The sequence below is a fragment of the Gorilla gorilla genome, chromosome 12 (assembly GCF_029281585.2).
Source record: "Gorilla gorilla gorilla isolate KB3781 chromosome 12, NHGRI_mGorGor1-v2.1_pri, whole genome shotgun sequence".
Classification (NCBI taxonomy): Eukaryota; Metazoa; Chordata; class Mammalia; order Primates; family Hominidae; genus Gorilla; species Gorilla gorilla.
This window is the reverse complement of record NC_073236.2, coordinates 93563749-93581746: the sequence shown is the minus strand read 5'-3', so window position 1 is coordinate 93581746 and position 17998 is coordinate 93563749. Positions and strand designations below refer to the sequence as shown.

Below are 17998 nucleotides of genomic sequence, written 5' to 3'. Positions count from 1 at the left end.
GATCAGTTCCAGTATATGCCCGGGAATTTGGGGGTCATAAGATCCTGCATTAGGAAACCTGAAATTATTGTTGAATGGTGAGAGAAGGTGGGTGACTTCGTCTTGACTTGAGAGGCACATATTAGAATGTTTACAGTTCCCATTTCACAGGCAGTGCAATAATCCTGGGCCAAGAGAACTGATCTCTATCTAGAACATTTTCCTAAATAAGTGGGGGAGAGATTGGTAAGTGGAGGAACTGGGCCTTTGCCAGGGCCAGATTGGAAAGTTTCTTCTTTGGATACCAAAAATATCCCTGGAATGGTAAACCCAACAGCTGTCAGCAATAACACGGCTTTAAAAAGTAGATGATAAATGAAAAAGATCCCCCAGTTAGAAGCAGAATGAGTCCAAGTTGCCACTGTTTTCTTACCCACTTCCAGCTGGAGACACAGGCTCCTGCTGCATCGCCAGGCTCGGGTCCTGCCACTGCACATCCCGCTGCGGGGGGCCAGCTCACTGCAGGGCCTGGCTCAGCAAGCTCAGGCCCCAGGCAAGCCAGCTCAGGCAGGGTACTGTCTCCTTCTAAGGCTCTTTATTCCTGGATAGCCACACAGTATTTTCGACATCATGTTCTGTCCCAGGCCTCTCCTGGGGTGCCCCAATGTCTACGAAATAACCCCAAAAGACTTGGTGGTGATGGTGGCCTCTTGCACTGTGAGGGGTACACAGCAGAATGCAGTTGTTTGTTTGATGTTAACGCAGCAACACCGCTATTGATAGAAACCATTGAACTGGCAGCTTATGCTGGGCACAGTGCTGCGTGTCTTTGTGCAGATGGCTGCATTGATGCCTCCCGGCAGTTCTTCATGGGAGGCAGGATAGTACATGCCAGGGGCACAGCCTAGGGGTCAGAACAAGCTGATTCCAAGTCCTGACCCCACCTCTTGCCCAGCCTGCCTGTTAGACAAGACGTCTAATGCCTCCGAGCCCATTTCCCCATCTTTACAATGGAGATGTGATCACAGCACTCTCCTCCCTGTGGAGTGGGTGTGAGGTTACAAGAGCCGGGTGTTGAAGGCATCAAAGCACTGGCAAAGTCTCCATCTGCAGCTTTGTTATGTTTTCGTCCTAAAGAAGCTAAGGCTGTCCCAGGCACTGAGCTGGTGCTAAAAACACAAGGCAGATGCCCATGTGGAGCTCCAGTCCAGTGGAAAAGACACCTCAGACTGAGTCATCATAGCTCCAGTTATGAGGAGTACCAGGAAACAGAACCCCAGCACAAGGGTCAAGGTATATATAGGAGGGGACTAGCCTGGTTTGGGGATCATTCCCCCAGGAAGAGGCATTTCCTTTCCTGTACAGCAGCAGCAGACACGTCCCTTGAGTGGCCTCAGGAATGGTTTCAGAGCTCACGTGCAGCATCCTCTTAGTTCGACTCTTGGAGGGCCAGTGCGCTCAACGGTGGAGAGAATGGCTGTGGCTCTCTGCCGTCCTCCAGAGACTCTGCAGGGTTCATTCCATTAGCTGGAAGCCTGCAAAGCCAGGCTGAGCTGGGCCCTGCTAGTGTCAGAAGCGCCAGGCCCTCTTTCCCCCCAGACACTGCCAGCCTCTTGCAGGAGCCGAGACTCCTGGGGCACTTAGCGACATACCCAGGCCATTTCTAAATCCCAGACTGGATGTCATCTGGGGCCAGTGTGCACTGGATGGACGATGTGGACTCATCCATAATCAGGTGGCCCCATGTGGCCGGAATGTGTACTTTATATTTTTGTTACCAAATTTCAGAATCAACGTGTCACAGCCAAAGGAGTGCATAGGTGTGGGCCTGGGCAGGCCTGGGCGGGCCTGGGCGGCCCTGGGAGGGTTTGAGGAGCAGGAATAAGCGCCATCCCTCAGAACTGCCCAGAAATGCCTCCTTCACTAACAAGAATGGAGACATAATGTGTTTGGAGCTAACGCTTTGAGACTATTGACTTCACCTGCACTTAGAAGACACCTCTGGAAAGAGGCTTAGATACACAGTCTACATCCAGGGGAGTGTTCTCAGCCATTTTTACATGAGACAGCCTTCCCCACAGAGCACCGTATAGTCACTAAGTCCAGAGGGGATGCCCCGTGCTGGGGACCCTTGTGGTCTGAAAGACTTAAGCAAAAGGGGGCACTTCAGGTCCTGAAAATACTTCTCAGGGCTTTCTCCTTTATGTGGATTCCTCAGAGACAGTTATTGTACCACTTAGAAAGCCAGGCTTTTTATAATGGAAATGTTTAAATCAGTGGTTCTTAACTTGGCAGTGGTATCACTACCCCCTTGGAGAATCTGATACAGTAAACTCTGTCTCCAGGAAAACCCCAAGGTGTCACAAACACAGTACACTGTTCTATATTCTACCAGGCTCGTGGAAACCCTGAAGCCATCCTTTGAGGCAGGGGTCTGCAAACTGCAGCCCAGGGCCAAATCCAGCCCACCACCTGCTTTTGTGCAGCCCTAGAATAAGAATGGTTTCAACATTTTATTAATGGTTGAAGAATACTATTTCATGACACATGAACACTGTATGAAATTCAAACATCAGTGCCCATAAAGTTTTATCGGAACACAGCCATGGTCATTCATTTACACAAGTTCATGCTGCTTTTGGGCTACAGTGGCAGAGCGGAGTGGTTATGACAGAGACCATATGGCTCACAACATCTAAAATATTTACTACCTGGCCTTTCACAGAAAAAAATGGCAACCCTTGCTCCAGGGGTGGGAACCCCATTTAAGAAGCTTACTTTATATTCCTTACTTTTGCTTACAAATGATTGAGCCATGGAATTTAGACATAGAAGCAGCATTGAAAGTCTCCTTGAAAAGCTTCTCACTTTACCAACAGCACACAAGGAACATGTTCCCCAGTTTCGCAGGAGCAAGAGCCAGGAAGGGGCTCTCTCCTGGGCCCTCCCTTTCTTCTGTAGGTTTCTGAATTGGCACTGCCTTCCAAAGGAACCTTTGGGTAGTTGCCCTGAAGTTTTGTTTCAAAGCATCATAACACATGTTAGAAGTTTGGTGGCAACTTCTTTATAACAGGGACACCTGCTTGCCTCTGTGATGGCAATCCCTGAAAGCTGTGTCTATAGACCCCAGCTAATTCCCAGACAAACCATAGTTGGCTGAACTCCTTTGATCTCTATTTGCTGAGTGTAGGGGAGGAGGTTTGCTGTTAGCTAATACCTGAAGTAGAGTTTTCTTTTTTCCTAAAGTAACTTCTCACATGGAATTTGTAAAAAAAATTTTTTTTTATAGTTTAGCAAACAATAATGAGACTGGAGATGGGAAATAGTTGAATTCCATCAAACAGCAGACCTGATAAAATTCAGCTGTGGTTGATTGTTCAGAATGCCTGGCGGTCTGAGAGAATTTGGTCCATTTAGAAAACAGATATGTGTGTCTACTGACTGCCTCCAAAGGAATGAAGCAACTTTCCCTCAGAAGTGTTTCAGCGAGGAAACCAATGAGATTGTGGGGAAGGGGCCTGTGAGGCCCAGCCTGAGGTTTGGGCAGCTTGTCCCTAGGACTACAGGGGCCACCTAGCTGCCAGGACCCTTTCCCGTGGGCTGGGGAATGGTGGGCCAAGTGGCCTCCCATTTTAACTGCCATCTGTGCCATCACGCTTAAAAAGCAAGTGGGTCTTCATTTTCTTCTCCCTTAAAAGGTGGAAGCAGCAATCTTTTCAATGACGTAAAGGTCGCAAACTGGAGGATTGTGAGACCCATTCAGCCAGGAGATAACTTCTTTAAAATCGAATTAGTAGGCAACATTTAAAGAGAGATGTAAGTGAAAATGTAGACTGGGGCATTTCGTGGCAACTCCAAAGACCTGGGACCCCTGGGTCTGTGTCCCCGACAGGTGGCATCAGCTGGTGAGGCATGCAGCCCTCAGCTTGCTGGGCTCCTCAGTTCCCGGTGCGCCCAGGCTCCCCCATGCCACTGGGGTTTATGCACACACACAACACACACAGACACCCAAAGACACACACATGCCCCACTCATTAGAAAAGGAGATATGATGCTTTTTAATTTTTTTTTAGATAAGATCTGGCACTGTCACCCAGGCTGGAGGGCAGTGATACGATCTTGGCTCTCTTGCAACCTCTACCTCCTGGACTCAAGCCAACCTCACACCTCCGCCTCCTGAGTAGCTGGGACTATAGGCACATGCCACCGTGTCTGGCTAATTTTTGTATTTTTTTGTAAAGACAGGGTCTCACTATGTGGCCCAGGCTGGTCTCAAACTCCTGGGCTCGAGCTATCCACCTACCTTGTCCACCAGAAGTGCTGGGATTACAGGCATGAACCACCATGCCCAGCCGAGATCTGGTGTTAGACAGCCTGCAATTTTAGCCAGCAGTGCTAAAATTGCTTCCTTCATTCCTTGTTTTTCCAAAATCCTTCCTTCCTTGTTTTTCCTTTCTTATTCCAGAAAGTTTAAAGACGTATATATAAAGTTTACTATGAATGTAATGTCCGTGAAAAGAAAGAAAGAGAAAACAGCACAGGAAGGCAAAAAAGAATCAGAAATGTTCTTTTGGGTGGGTCACATATTTGGCTATTTGCCTCCAGTGAAAACTAATTGTTTCTAGATTTCATGTGCATGGGAGATAAATGCACACAGGTGGCCTAGGTGAAACAATGATTATTCCGTGAACTGAGACCAGATAGAAAGTTCTCTCCTGGATCATCCCAAAGACAATTCTGTTTGTTCTAACCATATAGTTGTGATCTTAGATATATTGAGGAAGGAACAATGCCAATAATTTACTCGATGTCACCTACTGTTCTCACCACTTGATTGTATTCTTTCATTTAATCCTCATAACAAATATGTGGGGAGGCCTACTAATGTCCCCATTTTATGGATGAGAAAATGGCGGCACAGAGATTACATAATTGGCCCAAGGCCACGAAGTTAGTAACTGGAGAAGCAGGCATGGAATTCAGGCAGTCTGGCTGTAGAGCATGAAGGCTAAGCCACTAAGCTACCTCTCACAGATCGGCATTTAGAGAAACCAGTCTGATTCCATGAGAGTTCTCAGATGTCCCAATTTTATAAATACCAATATAAAATAGACCAAGAAGTCATGAAGCTGAGAAGGAATGCCAGTATATAGCATGAACTTGCTATGTGTTGGAGGAGGCCAAATCTAGTATGGTCTCAGGCTCCTAAAAAAGCCTTTGGGCAACAATGAAAACAGGCCTTTTGAAATTGTTAAAAGAAGAAAGAAAGAGACCCACGGCCTTTATATGGAGGGACTCCACCAGGCTGCCCACCAGAATCACTTATGGAGCTTTAAAAACTCACCGTCTGGAGATTCCAATTCATCAGGCCTAGGATGACTCTCAGGTGTCTAAATGGCTGTGTTTGGTTTTTATGCACAGCCAGGATTGAGAACCTCTGTGTTAAAAAATGGCAAAAAGCAGACCTGTTATTTTGCCTCCAATTTTCCCTAAAGAGAAATGGCTCCAAAGTACAAAGATAAGGGTGAAAACCACTAAGAGGAAATTGAAACCCAAGAGAGGCAAATTACATTTAATAAAGCTCACCTGGGGAGCCCTATTATTCCATGCCCAGACCAGATCCCAAAGCAATTCAACAGAATCCCTAGAGTGGGACGAGCAGCTCAGTGCGTTGAAGCTCCCCCAGGTGACTCCAGTGTAGGCCCAGGTGAATTACATTCCAGGTTACGGAAGAATCTGCTCTGCCTGCTGTTTGGTAAATTGGAAATGATGGGATAGAGTAATGATACCAAGTGATAGGAGAAAGGCAACCCATCTCCCAGTATTCAGAAACTGGGAAAATGTGAACTTAGGACACTTTGAAATTGATATTATTAAAGCAAGTTTCTATAAATTCTTAATGAGAAGATAGTTTGTGGACATTTAGGGGGCAGTAGTAATCACTTGAAACAATTAACTTCATTTCCAGCAGAGAAATGCTCAGCCGTTTGTATCTTTATTCCAGCAAAGCAACTGAGCAAAATGAAAACAGTGACCATGGCTGGTTGCTTCTCAATGAATTTCACAACCACACCCCAAAGAGTGCTGGTGGGACTTGATGTCACCTTTGTGAGAGGGCTGTTTCAGGGGCCAGGTCAAAGGGCTCTGGTCCTGATCCTGTACTAAACAATATTTGCATAAGTGTCCCAACAGAGAGATTGGAGGCATGCCAATCAAATTTTAGGATGACATAAAGCTGGAGGATGTAGCAGATAAGATGGATGATAGAATTAAAATGGCATTTGCATTGTATTTTAGGGTTTATCTGAGCTTTACCTATAACCCTCAGAAAGCTAGGTATGTCTGTTATGTCTACTTCCTAGGTAAATACACTGAGATTCAGAGAGGTAAGTTGCAGAATCATGGTGATCTTGACAGGCTAGAAATATGTCCCAAAATAAGAAGAAATCAAGTGTAAAGGATTACGTTAGGATTTTAAAAACCAATTTCAGGCCGAGTATGGTAGCTCACACCTGTAATCCCAGCAGTTTGGAAGGCTGAGGTGGGAGGATCACTTGAGCCCAGGAATTCAAGACCAGCCAGGGCAACACAGCGAGATTTCATTTCTCTACTTTATATACTTAAAAAATTTTTTTTAAATCAATTTCAGAAAAATAAGATTGGAGTCTGTATTAGTTGCCCAGGGCTACCGTAACAAAGTACCAAAACCTGGGTGGCTTATCTAACAACAGAAATTTATGATCTCATGGTTTGAGGCTAGAAGTCTGAAATCAAGGTGTTGGCAGGGTCTTGCTCCCTCTGAAACCTACAGAAGAATCTTTCCTTGCCTCTTTCAGCTTCTGGTAGCCACAGACGTTCATTGGCTCGTGCCGCACAGCTTCAGTCTTCACACGTGTCCCCGTGTCTCTTCCCTCTCTGCATGTCTGTCTCTGTGTCCAATTTCCCCTCTTATAAGGACACCAGTCATATTGGATCAGGGCCCAGTCTAATGACCTCATCTTCGTTTGATTACGTCTGCAAAGAACTTATTTCCAAATAAGACCACATCCTGTGGTACTGGGGATTAAAACTTCACATATCTTTTTGGGGAGACACAATTCAACTCATAACATGGTAAAATTGGATTGATACAACTAAGATAGTGCCAATGTTTTCTCATAGCTACTTAAGAAATGATAAAACATTGATACTATCTTAGACAATGTTAATGTAATTTAAGGGTTCACGCCAAGTAGAAAGTAACACCACTGCACTTGGCACTGTTCAGACCGCAGAGGCAGGAACTGAGCAGTCACTTCTGGCCACTACCAAGGATATGGATTTTAAAAAAAATGGCTGGGCGTGGTGGCTCACACTTGTGATCCCAGCACTTTGGGAGGCCGAGGCAGGTGGGTCACCAGAGGTCAGGAGTTCGAGACCAGCCTGACCAACAGGGAGATACCCCATCTCTACTAAAAATACAAAAGCTAGCCAGGCGTGGTGGCACATGCCTGTAATCCCAGCTACTCAGGAGGCTGAGGCAGAAGAATTGATTGAACCCGGGAGGCGGAGGTTGCAGTGAGCCAAGATTGTGCTATTGCACTCCAGCCTGGGCAACAAGAGCGAAACTCTGTCTCAAAAAAAATAGAGCACTGCCATGGACTCCCAGTAGAAAGTTCCATGGGCAGTCCAGTGCCAGATGACCCCTCTATACATTTTGACCTGTTTACTGTAAAGAAAATCCAAAAGTATGAACATTTCTTGGCTAACAAAATTATAAAGAGGAAGAAGGGATGACAGATGATTATGTTTAGAGAAATTTTTAACTTGAGAGTTAGATTCTCATTTTTGCCAGGCAGGGCACTATGCAGTGATACCTTCCTTATTTCATTTAACTTCACACATCAGTATGTGTGTATAAACATATACACATATATTCTTTTAATTCGAATGTATGACTATGAAGAATATATGCATCTATATGAGGATCTAGTTAATGTTGAGGAAGTGTTCTAATTGTTTAAATTCTTTTTCTTTTAGAATATTTAAAAGAGAAAAGTGGAGCATAGATAAGAATATGGACATTTCAAAGCTAGGACGGACTTGGGATTTGGCTGTTATGGTGACTAAAATTATTTCCAGCCAGTGAACATTAAGTGTCTGCTGTGTGCCCTGCCTTGCAGTAGGTACCTTGAGGGGTATGATGGGGAATATGATACACATGAAATAGCAGAAGGGGCTAAATGCATGATCCAGACAGTGCCATAGGAGCCGGGAGGAGGGCAGGGTGGAATGAGACTGGAGTTACAGAAGTCATAAGAAGGAGCCTCACGTGGGACCTAGAAGGATGCTGGCATTTGGGAGACCATGTAGAGACAGCATGTCTCAGTTCAGGTCACACCCCATGAGGCAGAGGACCTCTGGCTTGGGGTCACTATGCTACTTGTGCTGTTGCTGTCACGCCAAGCAGAGTTAAGGGGGAAGGCAGGGACCAATAAGGCAGCCACATGAAAGCCAGCCCTATGCCCCAGCCTGTAAGATCAGGGAGTTTTCTCAGTGCTTTAAAACAAAGTCATCTGTTGATCTCCTGGGAATCAGATGAAGACAGAAGCAGACACTGCTGGCTCCTCCGAAAGCTCAAGTTTATGACGTCAGCACAGTGAGGGCTGTGAGAGATTGTGCTGGCCAGACAGGAAGTAAGCATTGACGCTGCCTGCCTACCTCTGCCCTGGGCTCCCAACACCACCACAGCCGCTGAGTCTCTAGGCCTCAGAGCTGCCTGAGCTCTGAGGCAGGCCCAGTCTCTGAGAGGGATCTGGAGTGACCTGAAACTCTTATTTCCTCCCTTCCTGACTACAGACACCAAAAATGTGCCCTTCCCGCAGAGTCAGTCCCAGATTTCTCAAATCTAAGACCTTATTTCTGAAACGATGCCAGAGGGAATCGGAATGTTGTTTTCCTCTAACATCAGCCACAGGGGTCAGACATACCCACAAAGTCCCTAAACATATCTGTCTTGATGGAATTTTCCCAAACCCTGGTCGAACCTGTTTGTTTCTATCTTGTGTCAGCAATTAGAAAACTCTAGTGCCCCAAGTCCTGGGAGAAGAAATTTCATTAATTGGGCCTAAGCCTACCTGTTTTGCAGACCCCGTGGGCCTAGTGATGGTCTGGGATGCCTGGCTGTAGGCCCTTCATGAATCAGACTACAGCCATCCCCCCCAACTCCCTGCCTCCACTTCCCAAAATCAAAACACCCCCTGACAGGACAGCAGCCCCTGGCCCTGAACCCAGATCACATTACTGGCTCTAGATAAAGTAGCAGCAAGAGAGGTGCATTTATTAATTTTTTCTAGCAGATATCTATTGAGTATGCAGTATGTGCCAGGCATTGTGCTAGGCTGGGGATAGAATGGTGAGTTCAACCCAGTCTCTGCCTGCAAGGAGCTCATAGATTAGTTGAAAAGAAGAGGCCTCCTCAGTGTGGTGAGTACTAAGTTAGGAGAGATGGTGAGGGCACCCACAAGAAGCTTTGCTCAAGCAGCCTTGGAGGGATGAGGAGGGTTCCTGAAAGAAGAGCATGTACATGGAGGTGGGGAAATTGCATGGATATGGGGCAGAAGGCAGGGATAGGGGAGGGCATTCCAGGTAGAGGGCTAGCTGTGCAAGGCTGGAGGCAGGAGAAAGCAGGAGGAAGCCCCATGGTTGGGCAGTGCCAGGGATATGAACCTGGGGGATGAGGCAAGGACAAGCTCCTGAAGGGCCTCAGAAGCAGGTGAGTGAAAGAACTCAGGACCTTACCCCAAAAGCAGTGATGTGCAATGAAGCATCTCAGTTGCTGGAGGAAGCACTAGGATGTTCAGGCAGGCCCAGGCTCAGTCCTAGTTCAGGATTTGGAGGCACCGAAAGAAAGGTAAGACTCAGCCCCTACCTTCAGGAAACTCACTGATGGGCAGATACCACGCACTGTGTTGGGAAACAACCAAGCTGTGCCTGATGCATGCCCATGGCACACGAATGCTAAGATTTGAAGGCATGATGGGAGCTATCATTTATTGAGTGCCCTCTGTATGCCAGGTTCTGCAGAAGGAACCTAATGTCACATCTCACTCAGTCCTCAAGGAAACCTATAGTGTGCCTGTTACCACCCCCGTGTGACAGATGAAAAGACCACGGCTTAAAGAGGTTAACTTCACAGCGTCAATAACCAGGAAAGGATGGCACCAGAATGAGCTCAGCCAGTGATCTTCCTCCTACTCTATTCAGCCTTCCCTAAGTGTGGGCCAAAGGTTGTAGAAAAGGCTTCATGGATTAGGAAGGGACTGGAGAGTTAGAATGTTGTTCCCTGTGTCCCACTGTCATCTCTCAGGCTCTGCAGTGGGGGCCAGGAGCCTGACATTTAGGCATTAGGGGAGGCAGGGATGACTGAGGATCAGGATAAACAAGTGTCTCTGAGAGCCTGCCCCTCAGAATCTTTAAGTCAAGTCATGTGCCTGCTCTGTGCGGGAGGTAGCAGCTTTTCAAAGAATACAATCAGTGAGTAAAGAATATAATCTGCAGTTCTTTCCAAATTTGAGGATGCTGTGCTGCCTACATACCATTAATAGGGGATGGGTTTTCCCAGAGATGTTTGCTTTGGAAAACTCCCAAGCCTCTAGTGTTAATAGTTAGAGATTGCACATAGTGGGGATGGTTATTTGAATTAGAAATGGGTAACTCACATGCACCTGAAATGTCTCCAAGTAAAGTAGGGTAGGGACCAAGTTGTATAAGGAGATGGGTGAGCCAAGTCTGTAACGATCATGAAGAATGGCATACTCTCTCAAATGCCACAGATGATTCTGGAACCTCAAGAATCTCAGAGCTGAGCCAAATGGCTCTCCAAGATAGCCCACCATGGAGCTAAGGTCCTCTGGAATGACACCACTAGCAGTATTGACTGAGCCTGGTTCCCTGATTCACAACAGCAAGTCATGAAATTCAGACATCCTGTAGAATCTAGCTTTACCACTATGCTCAGTTGACCTCAAGAAATGAAACCAGCTTCCATGATTAACAGACACTAATGACCAACAGGTGAAACACAATCAGGTAAATAGGGAGAGCCAGTGCCAGAGAGCTTACAGATTTTCTGAAGTTCTTCATACACAGGTTCCCCTCATTAGCAGCCATCTGGGAGGGAGCTGGGGATGATTCTGAAACCTGGAGAATCCCGGTCACTATATCATACATTAGTTGAAAAGAGGGAGCCTCCTCAGTGTGGTGAGTGCCAAGTTAGGAGAGATGGTGAAGGCATCTCCTGCCTACACGCCTTGTACAGCCAGCCCTCTGCCTGGATTATACCAGTCTACCACATACCTGGGCAAGGCCCGTCCTTAGTGACGTTACAAAAAAGGGAATATTCTTCTTGCCCTATTCCTTGACTCTCTTTTTCTCCTTACTGCCACCCCTACTACTCCATTGTCCCCTTCGGCTCCAGCTCCCCCGGCGTGGATGCTCCTGGCTTGCCTTCTGGGATGATACCCAGGGCTTCCCTAATTGTTGCCACAGCCTACCCAGCCCGCTCCTCCCTCTGGACTCACTTCACCAGGCACAGAGGACCCATAGCCTGCAATCCTCCCCAGTCAGTGAATCCCTCCCCCTTCCATAGAGATCTTCAGAAGAGGTGTCGCCACACCCTTTGCCCAGGCGTCACCCTCCCGCGTCAATGTGCGTCACCGTGGGGATGGTCTTTGTTGTTTCCCTCTCAAGCAGGGCCCTCCTTTTCCTCTTGTTCTGTACACACTGGAGAGGGAGAACAGATGGTCCCCCTGCCGGGGGCCAGCCCTCCTGGCAGAGGTGACCAAACCACCCAGCTTTCCCATCTCAGGGGCATCATGGACACCCCTCAGCTACAGGTTCTGTTTCTGGGGATCCCTTGGGTTTTCTGTGTGTCCCCCCCTTCCCCCTTCCAAGGTCTCTGAGACCTGCTGACCTATGCAGCTCAAACCCAGAGAGAAGACACCAGGCAGGACTGGTGGTGCTAAAAGATGGTAGAAATCAGTTTGTCCCTCCTCCATGCTGTTTGTGATTCTGATTTCAACCTGGGACCAGTTGAAAACAGTCCCCTGCGCAGCTCACCCGGCCCACGTTACCCACTATCTTCCCAGACTCACAGCTGTCTCCACCCATGCTTGCCTACTGGCAGGCCTTTCCGGCTTTATTTTGCCTAGTGGTGTTACCTAAATGTCTCCTGGTTGAACTTGACTCTTGTTATATCTTCCAATTCCTCCCGTGTCCGGATTTCCAGACCTTACCCACTGTGGAAGGCATCACACTGAAGCCCAGACATGAGTTCTGGCTCTGCTCTTACCCAGTCCAGTGACCCTGGGAAAGTCACCAAACCTCTCTGAGCCAGTTTCCTCATCTGCAGGATCAGGATGTTACCGGCCTGTTCTGAGGATCAAATGAGCGAATAAATGCAAAGATTCTTTGTAAACTGTAAACCAACATTCTCCAAACTGCATTCTGTAGATCCTGCTCTCAGGAGAGGTGTTCATAAACTATTTAGGAAAACAAAAAAGTTTTATGTCAAGTTTGAGGAAGGCTAGCCTAAACAAAGCAAACCAGATTTCCTCGCTCTAGAATTGCTCGGAGACTAACTTGCCAATGTGCATAGCAAATCTCCAAGAGCAGGGTAGAAAACGTGGCTTTATGTCAAAACTGCTTTTTTCATGGACTACTTATTAACTTCTTTAGGTTAGTGGTTTCCACAGAGCATAGTGTATATTAATATTATTTCTCCTACAAATAATAATGTGAATCTTTCCACAAGATTTATTCCATCATCCAAGTCACTAATCCTGGGTAATACCAGTTAATCAGTGTCTGAAAACAGTATTGCTGGAGTCCCTGCCTTTAATCTTCTGGGCATTGTGCTCTGTGCTGTGGGGGAGAGGGGACCTGCTATTGAAGGCCTCTGCCATTGGACTCCAGCCCTAACTCCCGCCATCTCCATGCCGCACTCTGCCCCTGCAGCTTAGTGAACCCGCTGCCCTGTGTATGCATCTTTTGTCTTCCTGTTCCCTGCCTTTGTTCCATCCTTCTCCCTGCCAAGGTGCCTCCCTCCCATTTCTACCAGTACAGTTGTCGCCCATTCCTCAAGTCTTAGCCCAAATCCCAACTTCTCCATGGAAATTTTTCTAACTAAAGCGATGTGCTCTACACAGGACTACTGACCCCTTGAACTCAACTCTAAGCCCCTAAAGGCAGAGAGCATTACTTATACTTCCTGATTTTCTCCAAAAACCAGGATTCATTTCTGGGTTGATTGATTGCTCCCTTCCACCCCACCCCCCAAGAACCATAAGGCACACAGTTGTACCTTGGGAACTTCAACCCAGAGGTATGGGTCCTTCAGAGCTGGGGAGTCAGTGGTGAGTTTACTTACTTCATTCAGTAGACACTTATTGCTGGGGAACTGCTGGGAACTCAAAGTTGAACAAGACAAGGTCTCTGCCTTTAAGAAGCTCTTGGTCTAGACAAAAGCATAAAAATGTCATGGCAAGTCAATGTGCTGAGTGTAATAATTGAAAAAATACTGGAGCACAAAATTGGGTTCGTGGTGAGAGTAAGTGGAAATCGAGGCAGGCTTGTGGAGAGGATGTCACCTGGAGCAGATGTGGCCGGGTTATGGGGAAGAAGGACCTCTGAGAGGGGATTCAGATCTGTTCCCTGGGTCACAGGGAGGGAGGTTGTAATGGAGCCAGTAGGTTACAGCAGTTGCTGAAAGAGGGTGTGAGATGGGACCTTTGCATCATACACACACAAACACACACACACACACACACACACACACATCTGTGGGAATCCCACTTCCCTGCTTTTCCATCATACCCTCTCACCCCTTCTTCCTTCTCACCTTGACTCATTCTTCCTCTCCTCGTCTCTCACCTCCGGGTCCTGGGGCCATCCATTGTTACCTCATCGGGACAGCCCCGTGTCTGCTGTCTGTTGGTAGCTAGAGGCCTGCTTTGGTGACAGGCTGGTCAGTGCGGTGCCCACTCCCCATGGGGGGCCCTCAGGAGGGAGAGCAGCCTCAACCCACCACTTTCTCTTTTCTTCCCACAGAAAACCAAAAGAGATGTCAATAATTTTGACCAAGACTTTACCCGGGAAGAGCCGGTACTCACCCTTGTGGACGAAGCAATTGTAAAGCAGATCAACCAGGAGGAATTCAAAGGTTTCTCCTACTTTGGTGAAGACCTGATGCCCTGAGAGCCCACTGCAGTTGGACTTTGCCGATGCTGCAAGAAGGGGTGCAGAGAAGACTCCTGTGTTGGAGACACTCAGCAGGTCTTGAACTACTTCTCCTCCTCGGAGCCCCAGTCCCATGTCCACTGTCTATTTATTGCATTCCCTTGCCCCAGGCCACCTCCTCCCCCTCCCACCTGGTGACCAGAAGGCGCTCTCGGTTCTTGTCTCACCAGTAATGCAGACTCGTTGGGTCAGCAATTAGCTGTATACACTGCCGTGTTTGGACCATTGGCAAGCCTGGTTCCACTCCTCAGGGGCTCCTGGCAGTGAAGCAACTTCAGTTCTTTTACTGCAAAGAAAAGAAAAAAGAAAGAAAGCAAACAAGAAGACTCTGGCTCTGCTATCGGACACAGATCCTGACCCCTCTTGCTTCTTTTCCCTCCTGCACCCCAGCTTGCCATCCCTGCCCTTCTGTCCTGGAGAAGAGACTGGTGCTTCTCCACACACACGAGGGAGGGCGCCCTTGAGGCATGCCCTCTAAGGGAGGGAGACCAGAGATGCAGGGATTGGCCAGCTGGGTTGGTTTGCTCTGGAATGGCTAACTCTTGCCTGCTTTGGTTTTAGCTTTTCAGCATGCCAAAGTCATGTAAGTTTGTGTCTTGTGGAAGAAATCCTCTTTGTGGAAAAAGAAACGGGGTTTTGAACTCTGTTAACATTTGAAAAATATATTTTCAAATTCACTTTCTAATTGGCCAAAAGAGATGAGTTCCAGTCTGAATACAGGTAGATATTAAAGGGCTAATACAAAATGAGAAACCGGTCGTCCAAGGTGGATGCTGTCAATGCCCGAGTGACACATGAGGGCTGTATGAATTGAGAGAAAAGGCAACACGTAGCATTCTTCATCATTCAAGTTCTACCTGGACACAAAGGCGAGGACCCTGGGGTTCCAACAAAGCTCAGCTCCCAGATTCTCTTTCCAGTTTCATCCTAAGTTCCTAGCATAAACACTATTTATTTTCTGCAGCAGTGTGTTATTTTTGCGCACTTATACAAAATGGTAGTACTACTGTGTTGTGGTTTTTAAACATTAAACATGTAAAGTTATATATGAAATATCTGCTTTTGGAATAAGCAGAATGAGGCTAAACATGGGTTATACAAAGGGTATCTGGAGACTGAAGAGCAACTTGTTTGAAAACTGACAATGTCGCAAGATGTACTCAGTTTTGTTTCTGTGTGACATGCAATGGCAACTCATGTGGACACTATTGAAGGGATGTGACATTACCTCCTGTAGATATGCTAACAGTGTTATTCTTTCATTTCCAAGGGTTCTCTGTGGCTTTGTGTATATGTTTCCCAGAGGTCATTTGATTACCTAATTTACTGAACTGATTTAGCAGGGAATGGAATCCATTCCAACTATTGCACGTGGATTTCCTAGCTGCCCCTAAATATATATACTTGTGAGTGGCAAAGTGGCACTAATGAAGCTTTTGCCTTTTGTACATTTGAGATTTTTGTATATAGTGTTTGCTGCAAGGCCTGTGGAATTAATTCATTGAATATAGAGGTATCAACTGCTGCATGTTCAGGCATATTATAAAACTTTAGTCTATGAAAGAATAATTATAATAATGTCCAGGTGCAATACTCTGTAAGTGTATTGGTTCAAGTTACCGAGAGATAGGTGTGTTCCTTTATGGGGGATGGGGGGGTGTGTTGGGGATTCTTTGTATTGTTTATTTCATTTTGGTTTATTTTAAAAGATGTAAACATATATTAAGCTATATTAAATCTCACATACAGTTCTCCTGTGCTCTATTATACCCTGATAGAGATGGGGGAGAGAAAGGAATGTTTTTGATGGTGGTTTCAAAGCTCGGACAGTAACTATCTTGAGCCCATTAGAGAGTCTGTGTCCATATTTGCATCTGGCTGGTCATAGCCTTTGTTACTAATGATGACATTCAGTTCTCTTGTTTTTATTTTTTAAAAACTCAGGTGTAATTATTATCTGTTCTTAAGATAATTGCAAATATTAAATATTATGATATATCAATTCATGTGTTTGGCATACCAGTGAATGATGAAGAACATTAGATTAATTTAATTTATCTTCGGTAACTTGACATTCTGGAGAGAGACTATCTTCTGGAGTTGAGTACAAGCACAGAAACATCTTTACGGTGGCATCATCTCATTTTTTAGGAAGACATGATAATACTGCCCATCATATTCATGTGTAACTACTGTTCTTTCTTCTGCTTTCTTCACCATTATAAACTTTGGACAACCAAGCAAGCTCTAACCGCAATGCCAGATGGCCTTGTCCAAGGGCCTGGTGTTTGCACGGCAGTGGGAACTGGGCCTTTCCTACAGGACAACTGGCAAGTTTGCTGGGAAGTCAAATAATACATTCCACCTGGCAGCTGAAGGCAGTCAGTCAGTCTGTCCCAGAAAGGGCCCTTTTCAGCACCCAAAGCTGGGCTGGCTGGGATGCCTCTGGCTGGTGAAGTTCTCACATAGGCTGATTTAAATCCAGCAAAGGTCTATAGAAAAAGGCTTGTGTGTTCCTTGAGTAATCATTGTTTCATTTTCATTTTTACAAGAGTTTGAAAATAGACACACTGTTAACACTTCTGCCAGTTTTTTCTAATCTTTCCAGCCCCACCCCCTTTCTCTTTCTCTCTCTCTCTCTCAGAGAAAAAAAAAATGGGAGTGCAAAAAAAAAAAGCCAAAAAATATATGAAGGATAGCTGTTCTTCTGTGTTCTCTCATTATGGACTTTGTGAAGTAGAAACATAATTTTTTTTCCTCCAAAGGTGAAAAAACAACGCATTCTTGCTTTAAAAAAAAAAAAAGGCTAAAAAATTACCTCTTTTTAAATTATGTGCAAAATAATTCTGGCTAACTGTAAAATGTATTCAATTTTAGGATTTTTTTTTTTTGTATTGTGATGCTTTATTTGTACATTTTTTCCTTTCTGGATGTAATTTTAATCTCTTGCCATTCATTAGTGTTATTTCATTGTAAACATTATTGTGCCAAATGTACTGTATTCAAAAGGATGTGAATGTGTATTGTTTCAGAACCTAATAAATACAATGACGTTAAGTCTTATTTTCAGTGCCAATAAGAATTTTTCATCTCCGTTATGAGTGGCAAAGTGGCACTAATGAAGCTTTTTGCCATTTATATGTTAGAGATTCAAAAATTCCTAAACCTAAACGTGGTTTCAGCTTTTCCTTTCTCCTTGGAAGATGCAGAAAAGCTGCAAATGACCATATTTGCACATTCCCCCTGCCTCTGTGCTTCTGGGCTGTCAGAAGGAATAAGGGGGACCCGTGCCGACTGGACATGGCTCTCAGCTGCCTTGGCCTGTCTGCCTTGAGGTGCTGGGTGATAGGAAAGAAGGCAGGCGGCATCTGCATTTTTGTCTTTCCAGAGAAGCAAATGCTGGACCACCTTGCAAACAATGCCCACTTGAGCCTCCTCATGACTCAGTTTTGAGCCTGATGCTTGGAACTATAGGCCTTAGGGGTCCAGGGACTCCTCCTAGGGTGAGAGTTCCTTGCAGGCTGGCCTGGAGCACAGACTGGCCAGCGGGGCTCCATGCTTAGCTCTTGCCCGCCTCCCCCATGCAGCCCATGTCTGTGCCCATCCTGCCGACTCCCGGGCTCTCCAGGTTCCTCCTTCACTCTGGGACTCCTTTTCTGACATTCCAAGCATGTTGCCCTGGTACTGCAAGACTCCTCCTCTTTCTCCAGCACAAACTTTTCAAGAATGTTTGAAACTCAAA

General features: G+C 46.1%; 1 protein-coding gene across 2 annotated transcripts in view; it reads left to right on the top strand.

Annotated features, from left to right (window-relative positions):
* Nucleotides 1–17319, top strand: part of PRKCE (protein kinase C epsilon) — a 536120-nt gene extending 518801 nt beyond the window's left edge. For both annotated transcript variants that reach the window (XM_004029173.5, XM_063695905.1), the window contains exon 15: nt 14068–17319. In XM_004029173.5, coding sequence (XP_004029222.1) covers nt 14068–14214 — 147 coding nt within the window. In that variant the 3' untranslated portion in view covers nt 14215–17319. The remainder of the gene's footprint in view (nt 1–14067) is intronic.
* Nucleotides 17320–17998: the final 679 nt, after the last annotated feature.